The sequence below is a fragment of the Tamandua tetradactyla genome, chromosome 2 (assembly GCF_023851605.1).
Source record: "Tamandua tetradactyla isolate mTamTet1 chromosome 2, mTamTet1.pri, whole genome shotgun sequence".
NCBI classification, from domain to species: Eukaryota; Metazoa; Chordata; class Mammalia; order Pilosa; family Myrmecophagidae; genus Tamandua; species Tamandua tetradactyla.
The window spans coordinates 190,894,284-190,911,395 of record NC_135328.1 but is presented as its reverse complement, the minus strand read 5'-3'; the positions used below and the strand labels follow the sequence as shown (position 1 = coordinate 190,911,395).

At 45.6% G+C, this 17,112-nt stretch overlaps 1 protein-coding gene across 1 annotated transcript; it reads left to right on the top strand.

Annotated features, from left to right (window-relative positions):
• The first annotated feature begins 125 nt into the window (after positions 1 to 125).
• Positions 126 to 920, top strand: GJB4 (gap junction protein beta 4). Its single transcript, XM_077130466.1, has one exon. It carries the CDS (start codon positions 126 to 128, stop codon positions 918 to 920), a length of 795 nt encoding a protein of 264 aa, XP_076986581.1.
• The last annotated feature ends 16,192 nt before the right edge of the window (positions 921 to 17,112 follow it).

The following is a 17,112-nucleotide window of genomic DNA, read 5'->3' as shown; positions in this document are numbered from 1 at the left end:
GCCAATCCCACCGTCCATGGGAGATGCCCATTTCCAGGTTCTCACAGGCCTCATGGCTGCCCACGCCCGGGTGGGTGACTCCAACGGGGAGACCGTCCATGCAAGGGGCCGGGGACACAGGCAGCATGAACTGGGAGTCTCTGCGGGGCCTCCTGGGCAGCGTGAATAAGGACTCCACGGCGCTGGGCTGCATCTGGCTGTCTGTGGTGCTCATTTTCCGGCTGCTGGTGTACGTGGTGGCCGCCAAGGAGGTGTGGAATGAATCACAGGACTTGGCGTGTGATACCCGCCAGCCAGGCTGCACCCGTGTCTGCTTCAACAAGATCTTCCCCGTGTCCCACGTGTGCCGCTGGGCCCTGCAGCTCATCCTAGTCACGTGTCCCTCGCTGCTAGTGGTCATGCACGTGGCCTACCATGAGGATCGCGAGCAGAAGCACTGCCTGAGACACGGGCCCCACGCCCCATCTCTGTACAACGACCTGGGCAAGAAGCGGGGCGGGCTCTGGTGGACGTACCTGCTGAGTCTCATCTTCAAGGCCGCCGTCGACACCAGCTTCCTCTACATCTTCCATCACCTCTACCAGGATTACGACTTGCCCCGCATGGTGGCCTGCTCCGCAAGGCCCTGCCCCCACACCATGGACTGTTACATCTCCCGACCCACAGAGAAGAGGATCTTCACCTACTTCATGGTGGCCACAGATGCCATCTGCATCCTCCTTAACCTCTGCGAGGTCACTTACCTGATGGGCAAGAGGTGCATGGAGACCCGCAGTCCCAGGCCCCAGCAGTCTCGGTGCCAGGGTCATCTCCCTGACACATGCCCACCATATGTCCTTTCCCAGGAATGGCACCTCCAAGATGGAAACTCTGTCCTAAATGACAGGTCAGCCCCACTGAATGTAGGTGGATATATATAATCTGCGAGAACAGCAGGGAAGACCTCATGGTACCCCCAGCCTGCTCCATGAAGCCCCCCAGGAAAGCCAGCAAAGGGCAGTGGCATCTCTTTGCTAGCAGAGCAGAGGAGGAGGGTGGTTGTGAGGACTCAGGAAGCTCAGCCAGGGTCAGCACCTAGGGGCAGTTTGGTCCCTGGGCCCTGAGCCTCGGTGGGAGGGAGGTTGGAAGGAATGCTATTGGCTGGCAGGGATTTTATACATGGCAATAAGATATGCCAAAACCTTAATAAGTGCGATTATTTCCCAGAACTTTGCTCCCAAAAGGGGAGCAGCCAGGAGGAAAGAAGGGGGATTCACTATGGGCCTGGGTTCTGCAGCCCTCAGAGAGGAGACAGAAACCAATCCATGGGCACAAAAGGCCAGAACCTCAAATCCAGACTTTCCCATCCCTCCCACACACAGAATGTGCCCACAGGATGTGGGAGGGAGTGCCCAAAGGCAGAAGCTGCCCAGGGGCCTCTGAGCTCTGCAACGAGCTGGCCAAGGCAGGAGGAAGAGGACCCCGTGAGACCCTGTGTCCAGCAAGAATCAGGTCTCAGATGTGTCCATCGGATGAAAGCCTATCAGTCAAGAGGCCTCTGCCTCCCCAAGTCTAGCCTCCCTAACCCTGCCCAGTGCAGGATTAGGAGAGCACCCTCTGGGGGTAGGTGGGCAAAGCCTGGTGGGGGTGGGATGGTTCTGAGAACCAGTCCAGGGGTGGGGTCTTCCAGGGTGTTTGGAAGGCACATCCCTACAGTTCAAAGACTCCTTAGAAGAGTCAGCGTGAACGAGATCCTCATGGAGCATCAAGTCTCTGGGAGTTCCTGTTTTATTTACTGGGTACACACTCCCCAAGAAACCTCATCCTCCCTGAAGCCTCTCATCCCTCAGACCCAGACAACTCCCAGAACCTCCAGCCTGGACCTACCTCTGAGTCCCAGAGCCATAACCCATACCCAACAACTCCCAAACTGACCTCATTACTATCCCCCAAACCCATCCTTCTTATACTCCTTATACATCCCACCTCCACCCCCACATGGAACCTCCACCCACCCAGCTGCCCAAACTAGGAGCTTGCTTATCACCCTCATCCCCACCCTGCAATGCCTCACCAAGTCCACTGATTCCAACTGCTAAATGCCTCTTGAATCTGCCCTTCTCCCATACCACAGTCTTATCCCCTCTCTCTGGGCCTCTCCAATCTGTCCTCCACTACAGGGGATAAAGAGTTTTCTATATGCTAATCTGCCCATATCATCCCTCCTGCTTTAAAAATTCTTCCACCACCACCACCCCTGCCATTGCCCTCCACCTGGCCCCAAGTTCACCCCCTGCTACCTCCCCTCCTTTGTACCCACCAATGATATGAAAGGGCTTGTGGTGTCACCAAACATCACGCCACATCATGCCCTGTGCCTGTGGACCTGCTGTTCCCTCTCCCTGGAACTTCATCCCTCCTCTGAGGCCTTCCTTGATCCTCAGAGCCAGCTTTAGACACCTTCTCCTGGGTGCAAGCCCAGCACATGTCCCTACCATTCTTCCCTATGGTTTCAACTCAGCCTGTGAGCCCTTTGAGGGCAGGGACTATTGAGTCAGCCAGGTTCCTGGCTGCCTTCAGTAAATATTTGTTAAATGAGTAACTGGACATGGAGCTATTTGGGTGAAGGACTGTGTTTTGTTTATCTGACTCCTCTACCACACCTAGCCCTGGGAGCTTGGCCACGTTTTTGTTTTTTTTGTTTTTGTTTGTTTCTTTAACTAAATAAATCTAGCCCAGGGGTCTCATCTGTAGGTGCAGACACTGGGGCCTAGAGGGAGGAAAGGAACTTCCAAGGACCTACAGCAAGACTCTAAGACTCTACCCAGATCTGCTGAGTCTGCCCAGGGCTGTATCCCTTAGAGTCCGTGGATAGCCTCAACCACCACCCCTGATTATGGGACAAGATCAGAGAGCTGTCCTTGTCTTCCACAGAAGCAGAACCTGAGGCAGGGATTTGGGTGCACATGAAGGAAAGAGCAAGAGAAGCAGACAGGAAGGGAGCCAAGCTGAGCAGGGAGGTGGGCTCAGGGCTGTGGGGTGAGGGGACTTTGGATCATAAATCCTTCAATACAGTTGTCCCCTCTGGAGGCCAGGGCATCAGGTTTTTATACTCCCATATCAATAGGACATTGGCTTGAGGCCCCACAAGGTGGTCTGACAGGGGTAGGCCACTCCCAGCCAGGCAAGGCCAATTCGCCAGGAGCCCCTATAAGCTATGGCCCAGTAAGGAGGCATGGGCAGGATGCTAGTAGCATCTACTTAACCCTTGACCCCAGGCAACATGGGCAGCTTCCACTCTCAATCCAGACCAAGTAGAAATTCAGAAGAACAGGATGACACTCTCACCCAACTCAGACCAGATGGCCCCACACTACTCAAATCAGGGTAGCTCCCAGATCCAAACCAGGGGACCAGCCACACCCAACTCCCCCTGAGATTCCAGATCCCCACTCCAGGGGCTGCTGCTGGGTCTAACGTATGGTGAGCATGTGCTGAGACCCAACCACTCTCCTAGAGGATCTCTCCAAGAATGGAGGAGACCTCAAGCCCTGAGCCAGGTGACAAACACCATCTGACTAGCCTGAGGCCTCCAGGGGTGACTGAGATTAACCCTCTAGGAAATCCTTCAGTCTTCTCCTCTTGGGACTGCCTTATCCTCAGTCCCCTCCCACATACTCAACTCCCTTGTACTGCTCTCACCACCACTCTCAGACCTTCCCACCTCCACTTTAGAAATTCCTACTTTGCTTAGACTCTGTTGTCTTTCTTCTCCTGCTCTCCATCATTGCCATCTACCTCTTCTCATTCATTAAAACTTGAGCACTTGACCTAGGGTCTCCTCCTCCGGGTATTCTCCTATGACCCAGGGCCAGAGGACCACCTGTGCATCCCCCTGTCCTTTTCTTTCTTTTTTTTTTTTCGCATATGACATGATTTACATATTTTTAAAAGTCCTCCAGAATTCACAAAAATCCTGTTAGACCTGATAAACAATGTGAGCAAAGTTGCACAAAAATCTGTTGCATTTCTCTACCATAAACACAAACAATCTGAATAGGAAGTTAATAAAACAATTTATTTTATAACAGCATCAAAATAACAAAATACTTAGGAGGAAATTTAAGTATATTATTTGTAACCTGAAAACTATAAAACATTGCTGAAATACATTATAGGCAGGAGCCTGGGGAAAACATTTTAGGAAGCTAACATTAATGAAAACTTATTTAACACCATTACTGCTTCAAGATGAATTGTTAAACTCTGCAATTATGTCAACTGAAAATGAGATGAGCAACATGGTGAAATTTTAAAAAGTTTCTGAAAACCCATCTACTCTAAATTCAAGAAATTAATATTAAAATACATATTGGATTTGTTACATATAAAATTTTAAACTTAAAATACTGTTTTATTTTAAACCACATCTACTTCCCAATTTTAAATAGTTTTCACTACTTTAGTATTCCAGGAATCACTGCCCATTAAAAATTAATAAAAGCATGTAGACAGGGACACCCATGTTCTCTTTCTCTTTGGGCTTCAATAAAACAAATCCAGCACCAGACTGTGCCCAACTTATCCAACCGGAAGGACCCAGTTGGGATATGAATCGTGTATATTCATGATTGTATATGCCTTTCCACTCTCTCTAAATCTATCAGACATTTACACGAAAACTACCCTGAATTGGTAGAAGATACTGATGCATGCCTGGATTGGGAACTCATGTAAGTTTTGCTAAAGTATTCCAGGAGAAAGTAAAAAATAAACCACATGGGAACAGGGCGAAAAAATGAAAGTTTCTATGCTTACTGTTTAAAAACAATTACCTTGGACAACACGGGGGAGACCCCCTCCTCAGCAGAGATACAAGCAGGAAGCTTTCAACTCACTGAGGTCACCCGAGTTGTCCCATAGCCATGGGACCCTCCCACATCCTGCCATGCCTGGAGGAAGAACTTGGCACCATAGTCCACAAGGCCCAATAAGGAGAACTTTGCTGCTCTGTCTGAGGCTCAGTTCGGTCAAAAGTGCAGCACAGGAAGCTTGGCCTTCAAGGTTTAGCAGTGGACAGGTGTCCCCTCTGGGCAGGAATCCATCATCTGCAATGCCAAAGATTTTAGATTTCAAATATTTGAGTATAACAGTTCCCCCAGATAACCTTAAAACCCAGTTCTTTCATATGTTTGTTCTTTAATCATGTTTCTCATCATGATAATTTAGGGAGATGGGCTTTTGTGGCTGAGTAGGCTCCTTCAGCCCAGGAAGGGGTCAGCCATACTTCTCCCACCTTCGCTGCTGAGACTGAGTCCCCCTGTCCTTTTCATTCCATGACTACCTTGATTCCTGTGACCTACTCTGCTCCATTTGGCTACCCACACAGAGGACTACACCCCAGATTGTCATCACCCAAAACTGCCCCACCTCTAGAATCTCCTATTCATTTCAAGTCAACACAATATTGTTTACTTTTATGTGGCAAGCCCCATATTCAGTGCTGGGGATCCATCTGGGTAGAATCAGCCAGAGTTCCTGTCCTCATGGAGTTTATATTCTATTGAAGAAGACAGCTATTACACACACAGCTTGCTGGAGAAGCTCAGGGAACTGGGGAGGGGACGTGGAAGGAGGTGGACCTAACATTCAGGCATTCAGGGAAGAGTCCCTTGAAGATAGAGAAGCTGTGACCTAGAGAAAGAGGAGGATTTTGCCAAGCAAGGTGGAGGGGTATTCCAGACAAAAGGAATGGCTACATGCAAGACCAAGCCTGATGATACGTTTGAAGAACTGAAAGTAACCCAGTATGGCTGGAGCCAGGAGAGGGGGCTAGTGGTAGGACATTAGACTGAAGGAGATGGGGGTTGGATCATGCAGGGCTTTCCTTGTAAATCCCTGTTACTGGTTTTGGGCTTTATCCTAACAAAATGAAGAGCTCTTGAAGAGATTTAAGAGGGAAGTGACATGATCTAATTTGCAGTTTTTATAGATGTCTCTGGTTACAAGGTGGAGGTATCAAGGCAGGGCTTACCTGTTTGGAGACTGATGCAATAGTCACAGTGAGAACTGATGATGGCCTGTGCTAAGGTGTGGGATGGAAACAAGTAGCTAGGTTTAAGAGATGTTTATGAGATAGAATAAAAAAGATTTGGTGTGGGGATCAGGAAAAGAGAGAAATCAAAATGACACCCAGATCTCTGGCCTGAAAAATTGGGCAGATGGTGGTGCCATTTACTGACATGGAGAGCCCCAGTGGAGGAGCAGGTTTGAGGGAGATTCAATGATTGCAATTTCAGACAAGTTGAGTCTGAGATACAAATAAGATATTCTAGTTATCCCCCACTCATTCATAAAGGATCTTAGTCCTAGGACCACTGTCTTTCTCTTGACTACCACATATTTATTATCATTCTTGATGAACACCCTGGCCACTCAGTTCCTTGACCTCCTTGTTTCCAACAATCTTTTTCTCTACCCATGTACCCCACCCACATTGGAGGTCACACCCTAGACCTTGTCTATACAAACAGCCACATCATCTTGATAGCTGGCTCTCACTCTAGTTTATACTCCAGCAATTCTTCTACCCCATCTATTGAGCCCACCACCATTTCACTGTTCATCACCCCCTTCCTAGCCTCCCTTCCCTCCTTTCCTAGCTTAGATGCCATGAGTCCCCATGTAATCACTGACTCACTGATATCCATCCTCCCTTGCTTTCCTTGCCTCTATAGAACTCACCTGGCAAGACCTTAACTCTAGTTAAACCCAGCTTTCTAAATGGCACCTGTTTCTGAATATCTGGAGAATAATACAACCAGACTGATTGGTCTCAATTTAAATTTCTGACCTCAAATATCAAATGGGCATGCATCACCCCTAAAGCATTCTACATTTTCCTAAAACTTTCATCTCTACTTTCATCTCTACTGTACTTCCTCCTCTTTCTGCAAACCTCTAGCACCCATCCTCATGATCTTTGATTTTGACTTGATAAGTTGGCACCTATGTCACTGAGAAATAACAGCAATAGGCAACAGGCAAGAACTAGCTCATCGTTCTCCCTGCCCCCACCCCAAGTCTGCCAACCTCCTAGCATCAGGGCTCACAAATTTTCCTTTCTGCAAATATGTAATGATATTTCCATCTCTTTCTCTCTCTCTGTTTTTAATCCTTTCTTAACAACTCATCCCTCTCCAGTTTCTACCCTACATCTTAATTCCTATTTAGCCCCCCCAAAAAAAACTCCTCTAAAAGTTGTCTATACTTGCTATTACCACTTCCTCATCACTTCAGTTCACTCTAGCAGGTTTTCACCCCCATTACTCCCCAGAAACTGCTTGTGCTGGTTTGAAAGGATGATGTACCCTACAAAAGCCATACATTAAAGTCATGTTTTAATCCTTTTCCATCTTGTGGAGGCAACCATTTCTTTTCATCTCTATTCAGTACCATAGGTTGAAAACAGATTATCTCCACAGAGATATGACATGCCCAATTATGGGCATTAACCATTGATTAGAGGGAGATGTGACTCCAACCATTCCAAGTGGGTCTTGATTAGTTTACTGGAATCCTTTAAAAGAGGAAACATTTTGGAAAATGTGACAGAGTCATGAGAACCACGAGAACCCATGCAGCCAGAGACCTTTGGAGATGAAGAAAGAAAATGCCCCTGGGGGCGCTTCATGAAATAAGAAGCCTGGAAAGAAAGCTAGCAGATGTCGCCATGTTCGCCATGTGCCTTTCCAATAGAGACGGAAACCCTAAACTTCATTGGCCCTTCTTGAATGAAGGTACTTTTCCCCAATGCCTTAGATTGGACATTTCTATAGCCTTGCTTTAATTGGGACATTTTCACAGGCTTAGAACTGTAAATTTGCAACTTAATAAATTCCCCTTTTAAAAATTCATTCCTAGTATACTGTATTCTGGCAGCTAGCAAACTAGAACACTGCTCTTGTCAAGGTCATCAATGGCTCCCAGTTGCCAAATTCCATGGTCACTTCTTCATCCTCATCTTACTTGACACTTGATCCTCAACAACATTTGGCTGTTGAAAACTCCCTCCTCAGAAATTGCCTTTTATGAACTTGCAGGTGGCACACTTAACTGGCTTCCTTCCCAGCTCACTGATGAGTCCTTCTTGATGTCCTTTGAGGTCTCTTCTTCCTCTTCCTGATCTCTAAATGCAGGATGCCCCACAGCCCAGTTTTCTCTACCTTCTTGCCTCCTTTATACATATTTTTCAGTGATCTTACCAATGGCTTTAAAAACCATCTATAAACTAATACCCACATTTAAATGTACAGACCTAACCACTCCCATGAGTATCAGGTTCATGGATCCAACTTTTTACTGATCATCTAGAATACAGCTCCTGATTCCCCTAAATTGCTTCTCTCCTGGTCTTCCACAGCTTGGAAAATGACACTCCCGTGCACCAGCTGCTCAATTCTAAAAACAAGGAGTCTCTCGCTCATACCCCCATTCACACCATCAGCAAGTCATGTTGACTATAATTCCAAAATACATTTAAAATCCAATCGCTTCCTACCATCTTCACATGCTCCAATCCCACCCCCTTCACACCTGAACATCTGCAGCTGCAGCCAAAGAGAGCTTTCTAATGTGCAAATCAGTTTGATCAAGTAACTTCATTGCTTAAAATGTTCCAGTGGCTTCTCATATCAGCCAGAAAAATAAAAATGAACTCTTTATCATGGCCTGCAAGGTCTTACATGATTAGGCTCCTGCCCACCTCTCCAAACTTATCTCCTTCTACTGTCCTTTCTTCTCTATGTTCCATCCACACTGGCCTTCTTTCTCCCATGCCAGGGTCTTTGCCTTGACTTCTGACAGCAACATCCTTTGCCCAGACCTTCACCTGACTGTCTCCTTCTTGCCATTCACATCTTAACTCAAACATCCCTTCTTCCAGGATGCCCTTTGTGATCAGTCCTCCTTAGATGAAGGACACCCAGTCATTCTCTATAACATGACACCATATCATCTACTTCATTGCGTGTTCTAACATCTGAAATAATTTTATTTATTTGCAAAATGTTAATTCTCTGTATCATTCCACTAGGATGAGCTCCTTGAGGGCAGGAACTCTGTCACGTACACCCCTTTATTCCCTAGAACAGTGCTTGATATAGTCAGCATTCAATAAAAAATCATCGCCTGATTGAGTGATTGACACCCAAGTGGAGAGGTCCAGTTGGCTGGTGGATGTATGGGGGAAAGGTGTGTGAGGAGACAGCAATTTAGTTGTCTGCATACATGTCTACATATAAGACAAGATATTGTTCCAAAGTTACCCCTCAGGTAAAGAGGATTTGTCTTAGATACAAGTTCTTATAAAGTTGTCTGCTTTCTGGGGCATGCTCTCAATTACTGCATTTTTAACAATAAAATGCTCTTTGGGGAAAACTCATTAGCCTGAAATAACCTCAATCAATGAAATTATGGATATTCACAGAGGTCACCTGACAAAATCAGAAAAAAAATGGAAGCTAAGACATTTCGCATGGATTTAATCATTGTTTCTGGGGGTATCATCTTACAATCACAAGTATTGTCTTTATAAGCAAGTCCTTATTAAAAAATCACCTTTCAAACAATAAAGGAGGGGTTATGTTGTGGAGATGACAATATAATGGTTGATTTTTTTTTTAATTTATGCAACTAGGCTTTCAGTGGCAATGAGAGAAGTTAACTTCTTTAACTCCTTCCAGCATGAAGAAGTTAAATTGGTCATTGCCCAGATATCCCTGAAGATTGAGAGAAAGATTAAATAAGAAATAGGAGTTATAACCTAGAAATTAGGATTTAACAAATGACTGTGACTACTGACTCATTATATAGATATTTCTTTTTAGTGTCTAGTGTTTTAGAACAACCATAAGGAAATGTCCGAAATCGTTGAGCTGTAATCCAGTAGCCTTGATCCTTGATAATGATCGTATTACTATACTGAAAAAAAAAAAGTCAGTTGCCCATGCTTGTATGGAAAAAAAAATTGCCAGGAGAGCACCAAAAACAGATTCAAAAAGCACTATATCACATATAACCTGGGCAGAAATAAAGTAGTGTGATCTGGAAAATGTTAATGATAAAAACCAAACTTTAATGATAATAACCCACATATTAGAGAAAAGTGTGAAAAGTTTAAGTAAAACTGCTTCATAAAATATGAAGGAAGAAAATACTTCTAAATTAACATATTGTTTTATTTATTTGGCCACTTTAAAAATCCATAGCAAACTAAGTTAATAGGAAGCAAATTATTATTTCAGTCATGCTAAAAGTTTATGAATTCAAGTTTATGTATTCAATTATAATCTTTTTAAAGAGTCTCATAATTGGGAATATAGAAAGCTATTTTTAATTTGAGGTCATCTTATATCCAGTAGTGGATAATATTGTAAAGAGATTGGGGGCAGGGATTTGAGAAGAAGCCCCAGAAAGGAGTGGGAAAAGTCCATGAAGGGGACTGTGAGGTAAGTCAGAAAATTAACGGCAGATGATGTCACAGAAAGAGGAGGTGGATGTCACAGAAGCCGAGAGAAAAATGTCTGGAAGGAGAAAGTAGTTATCAAGGCCAAACACTGCCATAGGTCAAATCAGATTGGGACTGAAAAGTGACCACTAAATTAGCTTCTGTAGAGAGTGGCTCACAGAAACAATGTCCCGGTGAAGTGAAGGGACAGTGAGAGCCAAGCAAGCAAGGACAGCAAGTGTGGACAACTGGTTTGAGAAGAGTGGCCATGAAAAGAATAGAAAATGAAAGGGCAGTAAGAGAACAGGGTGCTCAAGAATTTTTTTTTTTTTTTTTTTTTTTTACGATGAAAGAGATTTGGGAATGTCTGAATTCTGGTGGGATGACTTGAGTGTCGGGCTGGGGGGAGCGGGGGGAGGGTGTTAAAGTCCTTAAGAGAGCCAGAAAGAATGGGATCCAGAGCCCAGAAGGAGACACGAGTCTTAGGCAGGAAAAGAACAGGTTGGCCATTATGACAGGAGGAAGGAGGAAACAGTGGGACCGGTGCAAGGCATCCCACTCTCTGACCACAGCTTCCTGTCCCCAGCCCTCTCACTTAGCAACTCCCTCAACATCTGTTCATGACCTCACAGGTACCTCCAGATTTGACCCTGTGACCTGCTCCCAATCTACCAGCCCCTCCTATATTCACTTGCTTCTGTGTCCAGTCTAGGTTTAGAGTCCAGTGTTCCTGCCGTACACCTTCATCTCACCTGCAAGTCTCCAATTGCTATCTCCTTCCTTAGTAGATCTCCTTCCTGTTCCTCCGGAAGGCAGGAACAGTAGCTGTCAGGCTTGCCAATGTATCTTTGGCCTCACACAATGCCTGGTACACAATAAACACATAATAGATATTTGGTGCGATAATGACCAGAGTAAACTGCTGTCCTTTATATATATATATATATATTGCCATCGTCTTCCTGTTCCTCTGGCTTAGCAAAACTCAGATCCCAACCAATCCCACTGTGCTTTTCCATTTCTGCACATTCTGATGGGTCCTGCTAGAATCAACTGTACAACCCAAGTGTGAGGCCACTGCCTGACAATCCGTTCATTCTTCCCCCATTCGTCTTTCTGCCGTCATTCATGGTGGGAGCCCTCCCAGTCTTACCCTCTCCTCAAACCTTTGAGCCCATTCCATCTGATTTACACCCTGCTTCTCAGAGAAATTAGAAGCCGTCTGAGAAGTACAGCTCTCCTCTCAACTACCACCAAACCTACACACCAGCACATATCCACATCCATCCTCCTTCCTTTCTGCCTACAGTGGGAGGGCTGGACCTGCTCCTAAGACTACTCTAATCTCCCCTCCTAACAATCCTCTTTCTTCCCACCTCCTTTCCATCTCCACCACCTCCACTCTATCCTGTGTCTTTAACCTCTACCTCTCTCCTGCTGTCAGCATTTAAGCTCTGATCTTTCCCATCCCAAAAAATACAAAGCAAAAATGCTTCCTTGATCCCAAATCCCCTGCAGCTACCACGTTCTCTCTCTCTAGGCCTTCACAACCACATACTGCCTCTACTGCCTCACCTCCAACTCATACACCCACGAACTCTGATCTCTTCTCTGCCCCCATCATGCCACTCAGACTGCTCTGCGTTTGACAAGTTCACCTATGATTCCCTTGTTATTAAGTCCAATGAATGCCGTTTAGTACCTGCTTGTATGATGAGACAGGTAACATGTTAAACCACCTTCCTTCCTGAGCCTTTTCCCAGTGCCTTGGGCTCCTAATTTGTCCTGTCCACCCAGCACTCCTTCTCTCACTCTAAACATAGGTTACTGCCAATTGGATGCCTTGACCCCTTGACCTCAAGGTGGATGTTTACTCCAGGGAAAGCCAATTCAAGTCCTTCCCCAGATTATTTTAATAGTTTCTAAAGTGTGTAGTAGTGAGATGTGGGAATGTGGGAGATCAGCTGCTGGTGACCATGCATAAAAAGCCTTGCTCAAAAGCCCATCCATGCTAGGGGAGAAAGAAGCCAATACTTGGAGAGGAGCAGAAATGATGTAAGCAGAAAAGAGGTCCTAGGCACATTCTAGCCTGACTCTCTGAGGCCCTCAAATTTCCCTACCCTTCCTACTTTTCTACAAAACAATAGATTTTTCCTTTCGGCCCAACTAATTCAAGTTGGATCTCTGTCATTTGCAATAAAGAGGGATGACTCATTTATCTGGGCTTCTCCAACATCACACTCCTCCGGTTTTCCTCCCACCTCCCTTACCACTCCCTCTCAACCACCTTCAGCCCACCCCTTAATTATTGAGCTCTTCAGGCCTCTGTCCCAGGCCTCCTGCTCTCCTCGTTCTTCATGCTCTCCCTGAATGATCTCATCTACTCTCATGTCTTTAACGCCAGCTGGACACTTGAATTCCAAATCCATATCTCTGCACCTTTTCTGTTTTATGAGCACTAGACCCATGCGGTTAGCTGTCTCTAGGCATCCACACACCTGGGACCTCAGACCCAAGCATGGCAGCGCATTTGGATGCAGAGGACAGTTTGGCTGTGTGTAAACAACCAGTCCCGAGTCACACCCCACCCCTGAGGCTCCAGGATGGGGTAGGAGTTCAGATTAGGTAAGGCTCAGGAATGGAGCGTGGGATGAGGTGAAACTGCTGTGCACTAGCATCATGATTAGAAAAGATGTTTAAAGACCTCGTCAAACATCCCAATGGCCTTGACAAAAATGGATGCATCAGAATATCATTTAAAAACCTATACAGTTAAAAAAAAAACAAAAAACCTATACAGTTAAGGTTGTGCAAGGGTAGTTCAGTGGTAGAATTCTCACCTGCCATGCAGGAGACCCGGGTTCAATTCCCAGTCCATGCATTTGCCAAAAAACAAACAAACAAAAATTCAACAAATGGTGCTGCAATAACGGGATATTCACTTGGAAAAATAATGAACTGTGACCCCGCCATACAGCACACAACAATAAAAAAGTTAAGCATCTTTATTTGCAGATTCTGAATTTGCAAACCCGCCTATCCCAAAATCAATAGCCCGGGTGTTGTTACAATCATTGGTGGTTGGAATCGAACAAAATGATACTCTGCCTTCTTGCTTCTGATCTCATACTGTAAACAAGCGTCCTTCCTGGGGTATATTTAAGGCCACAATTTTTTTTTTGCATATTTGTGCTTTTTTGCTGGCAATTTTTGCTGTTTAAAATGGCCCCCAAGTATAGTGCTGAAGTGCTGTTCCTAAACTCAAGATAGCTGTGATGTGCCTTACGAAAATACATGTTAGATAAGCTTCATTCATGAACTCTGTTGGCTGTGAGTTCAACGTTAATAGATCAACGATATCTATTCAACAATGTGTCTTTAAACAGAAATACACACAAAAGGTTCTATATTGATTAGTTGATGACCTGTTGTGACCAGAGGCTCACAGGAACCTAAACCTGTATTTCCCCTAGGAGAAATGGGTCAGATTTGCTAATCAGGTGTTTGCAGCAACTTTATAAAAAGTAATTACTGCAAATAATAACTGACTGTATATCATTTTGCAAACTCTTTACATAAGAAGCTGACCCCATCATTTTCTTCTGCCTCTCTTCTTGTGCTCCCCAGATCAGTGAGTGGCAAATCATCTACTCAGTTGTTTATGTCAGGACTTCTCCAATGTGTGGGGACAGTAAGTTCAGGAACCACAGCCTTTCAGGACAGATGCAATCTAGACTCTGTTCCCTGATGCCTCGTGCCCATCACTTCTGTAACCTAGGATTGAGGCTCCAGAAGCACCCATACTGCAGATAGAAGGCTGATTTCAAGTATATTGCACACACCTCACCTAGGCTGGCTTCCCCAGTCAGTCTTGATACTCCACACTCTCACAACTTAAGGGACAGACTAAGTAAAGAGCCTCCTCCCATTAAGAATGAGAGCAGAGACTGGATGAGGACAGACAGGAAGACTCCAGCCAGCCAGACAATCCAACTGAGCCTTAAGCACCAGGGGTTTGAACCCGGTGGCAGAGGGAGGGAAGAGAAGGGAAGCTCAGTCAGTAAAGGCTTCCAAAGAAGGGTAGATGGTCAGTGGGAAAACTACTAGAGGATAGCAGGATGGGGATGCTAAGCTAGAAGGGAATGATTAAACAGCTGCTATGTGCTGACCTGGCCAGGAGTTTACTGTGCTTTGTGGGTTTCATTCACTCATTTGATAAGTATTTTTTTCATCTATTACATGCCAAGTACTATTCTAGGCACCGGGAATATTACAGAGAACAAAATTCCTGTCCTTGTATTTTTTAGTGATAGGGAGGCAATAAACAAGAAAAAAATAAGCAAAATATAGAATACGTTAGATAATTGTAAGTGCTCAAGGGAAAAATAAAGCAGGAAGGGGAGTAGGGAGTGTTAGGAGAAGAACTGAGGTTTTAGATGGGGAGGCCAGGAAGCAAGTCAGGCAGAGATGCAAGCGGAAAGTGTTCCAGGGAGAAGGAACAGCAAGTGCATGAGCACTATAGGCTGGGGAAGACCTGGAATGCAGCAAGAACAGCAAGGAAGCCAGTGAGGCTGCAGGGCAGCAAGTAGTTGAGAGGTGTGGAAAATGAGGCCCCAGAGGGGCTGGGTCAGGAAGGGCTTCTGGCTGTCACTCCAAGGGAGAGGGGAGTCAGTGGAGTTTCCTCTGGTGGCTGTGCTAACAATAGAATGAATGAGACCAAGGGCTAAAGCTTTACTACTTCTCCAAAACAATTCTTGCCAAGGTCCCTGTGGACTTCCACAGTCAACTTTAAATCTTTATCCTTCTTGATCTCTCGGTAACCAGGGACAGAGCTGATCCCTCTCTCTCCTGGAAACACTTTTTTCTTTTGGCTTCCAGGACATCACACTCTCCTGATAGTTCCCCTTCTTTTCTCCTTTGCTTCCAGCCTTTCTTTCTCAGTCTCCCTTACTGGTTCCTCCAGATCTCTCTGGCTGATCTATATGGAGTGACCCAGGGCTTAGTTCTCAGACCCACTCCTCTTTTCTGTCCTTACTCACTCTCTTGATCATCTCAGCCATCTCAGGGTTCTCAATACCAAGGAGAAGCGGACGACTCCCAAATATTTACCTTCAACCCAGACCTTTTCTGTGACCCTCCTCATCCATCTATCCAGCTGCCACTTGACATTTCCCTTTGGACATCCAGTCCATATCTCACACCTACTGCATCCCAAAGTAAGCTCCTTACTTTTGGGGGGTTGCGGCAAACAAATAAACAAGAAAACAGGATGCACAATTAAATTTACATTTCAGAGACTGCATGGGATATAATTGTACTAAAAAATTGTTAATCATCTGAAGTTCAAATTTAACTGAGCACCATGTATTTTATCTGGCAACCTACACCTTATATTCCTCCTCAAATTTACTCTTCTCATGTACTCTTCTAGTAAATGACCGTTTTACTCATTCACTTGTGTAGGCCCCAAATTTTAGAGCCATTGTTGACTCTCCTTTCTCATACCCTCCATTCAATGTCAGTCAATCATCTGGGTGCTTTTTTCAAAATACTTCCAGAGTCTGACCATTTCTCACCGACTACATGAATGCAATCCTGGTAACATTAAAGCCACAGGTTGTTTCTTTCTTGAAGTATTGCAATTCAGGAGTAAATTCAGAAGAGAAAGGAAAGAGAGAAATTGGAGACAATGGACAAAGACAATTCTTTTCAGTTTTGCTATAAAGGAATGGCAAAGAAAAGGAGCAGATGCTGGAAGAAGTGGGGTCAAGAAAGTGTTTTGGGGGGTTGTTTGTTTGTTGTTTGTCTGTTTTTAAGATGGAGAAACACCAGAATGTTAATTGTAATGGGAAAGATACAGTAAAGACAAAAAGTTTGATACTGGAGGAGAAAGAGAGGAGTGAGGTGGTCGGGTAGAGGAAACATGATGGGATTCAGTGCACGTGTGGAGTAGATGAATCCTGACAACATTTCAACAAGGTCATGCCTTACCTTCATTTGAGGACAAAGTTGTGAGGACAGAAGTTCCAAGCCTGGTCAGGGGCCATGACTCTGTCTTAAAAGCAACATCCCTGCCTGGGTCCAGGCACATCTCTTCTTCTTACCCCCAGGCCCGGGCACCCTCAAGCAGGGCTGGCAAACCCCTAGCCCTCCACCTGACCTGCTGTCCTGTGGCTACTGCCTGCCCCACATCTCAGTTCAAGGGAGGAGAGGGCCTTCAGGCAACACACACATACACACAAGGGAAAAATCCCAGCCTGAGAGGGAAGGCCTTGCCCCATCCCAGGAAGAGCTCCAGACAGAAAGGAAGGCCTGGGAGCAAGACCAGCCTGGATAGAGGTGTGGGCCGGAAGAGGTGATGTGGCAGCATAGGGCCCACCCCCAGCCAGCAGGTGTAGGCCCTGAGGGAAGCGAGGGAGGCCTGAGCAGCTGCCAAACCCTGGTGCAACACAGGCTTGCCCTGAGGCAGAGGGATGGCCTAGATGGCTTCCCATACATTCCCCCACTCAGGGAACAGAAATTTAGGATGGGAAAACAGGGCCTTAAGGTTCTCAGAGCTTCTGTCTAGAATGGGGACTCTTCCAGCCCACCCCAGAAAAAGCAAAGGCCAGTTGTTGGAGGCCAAG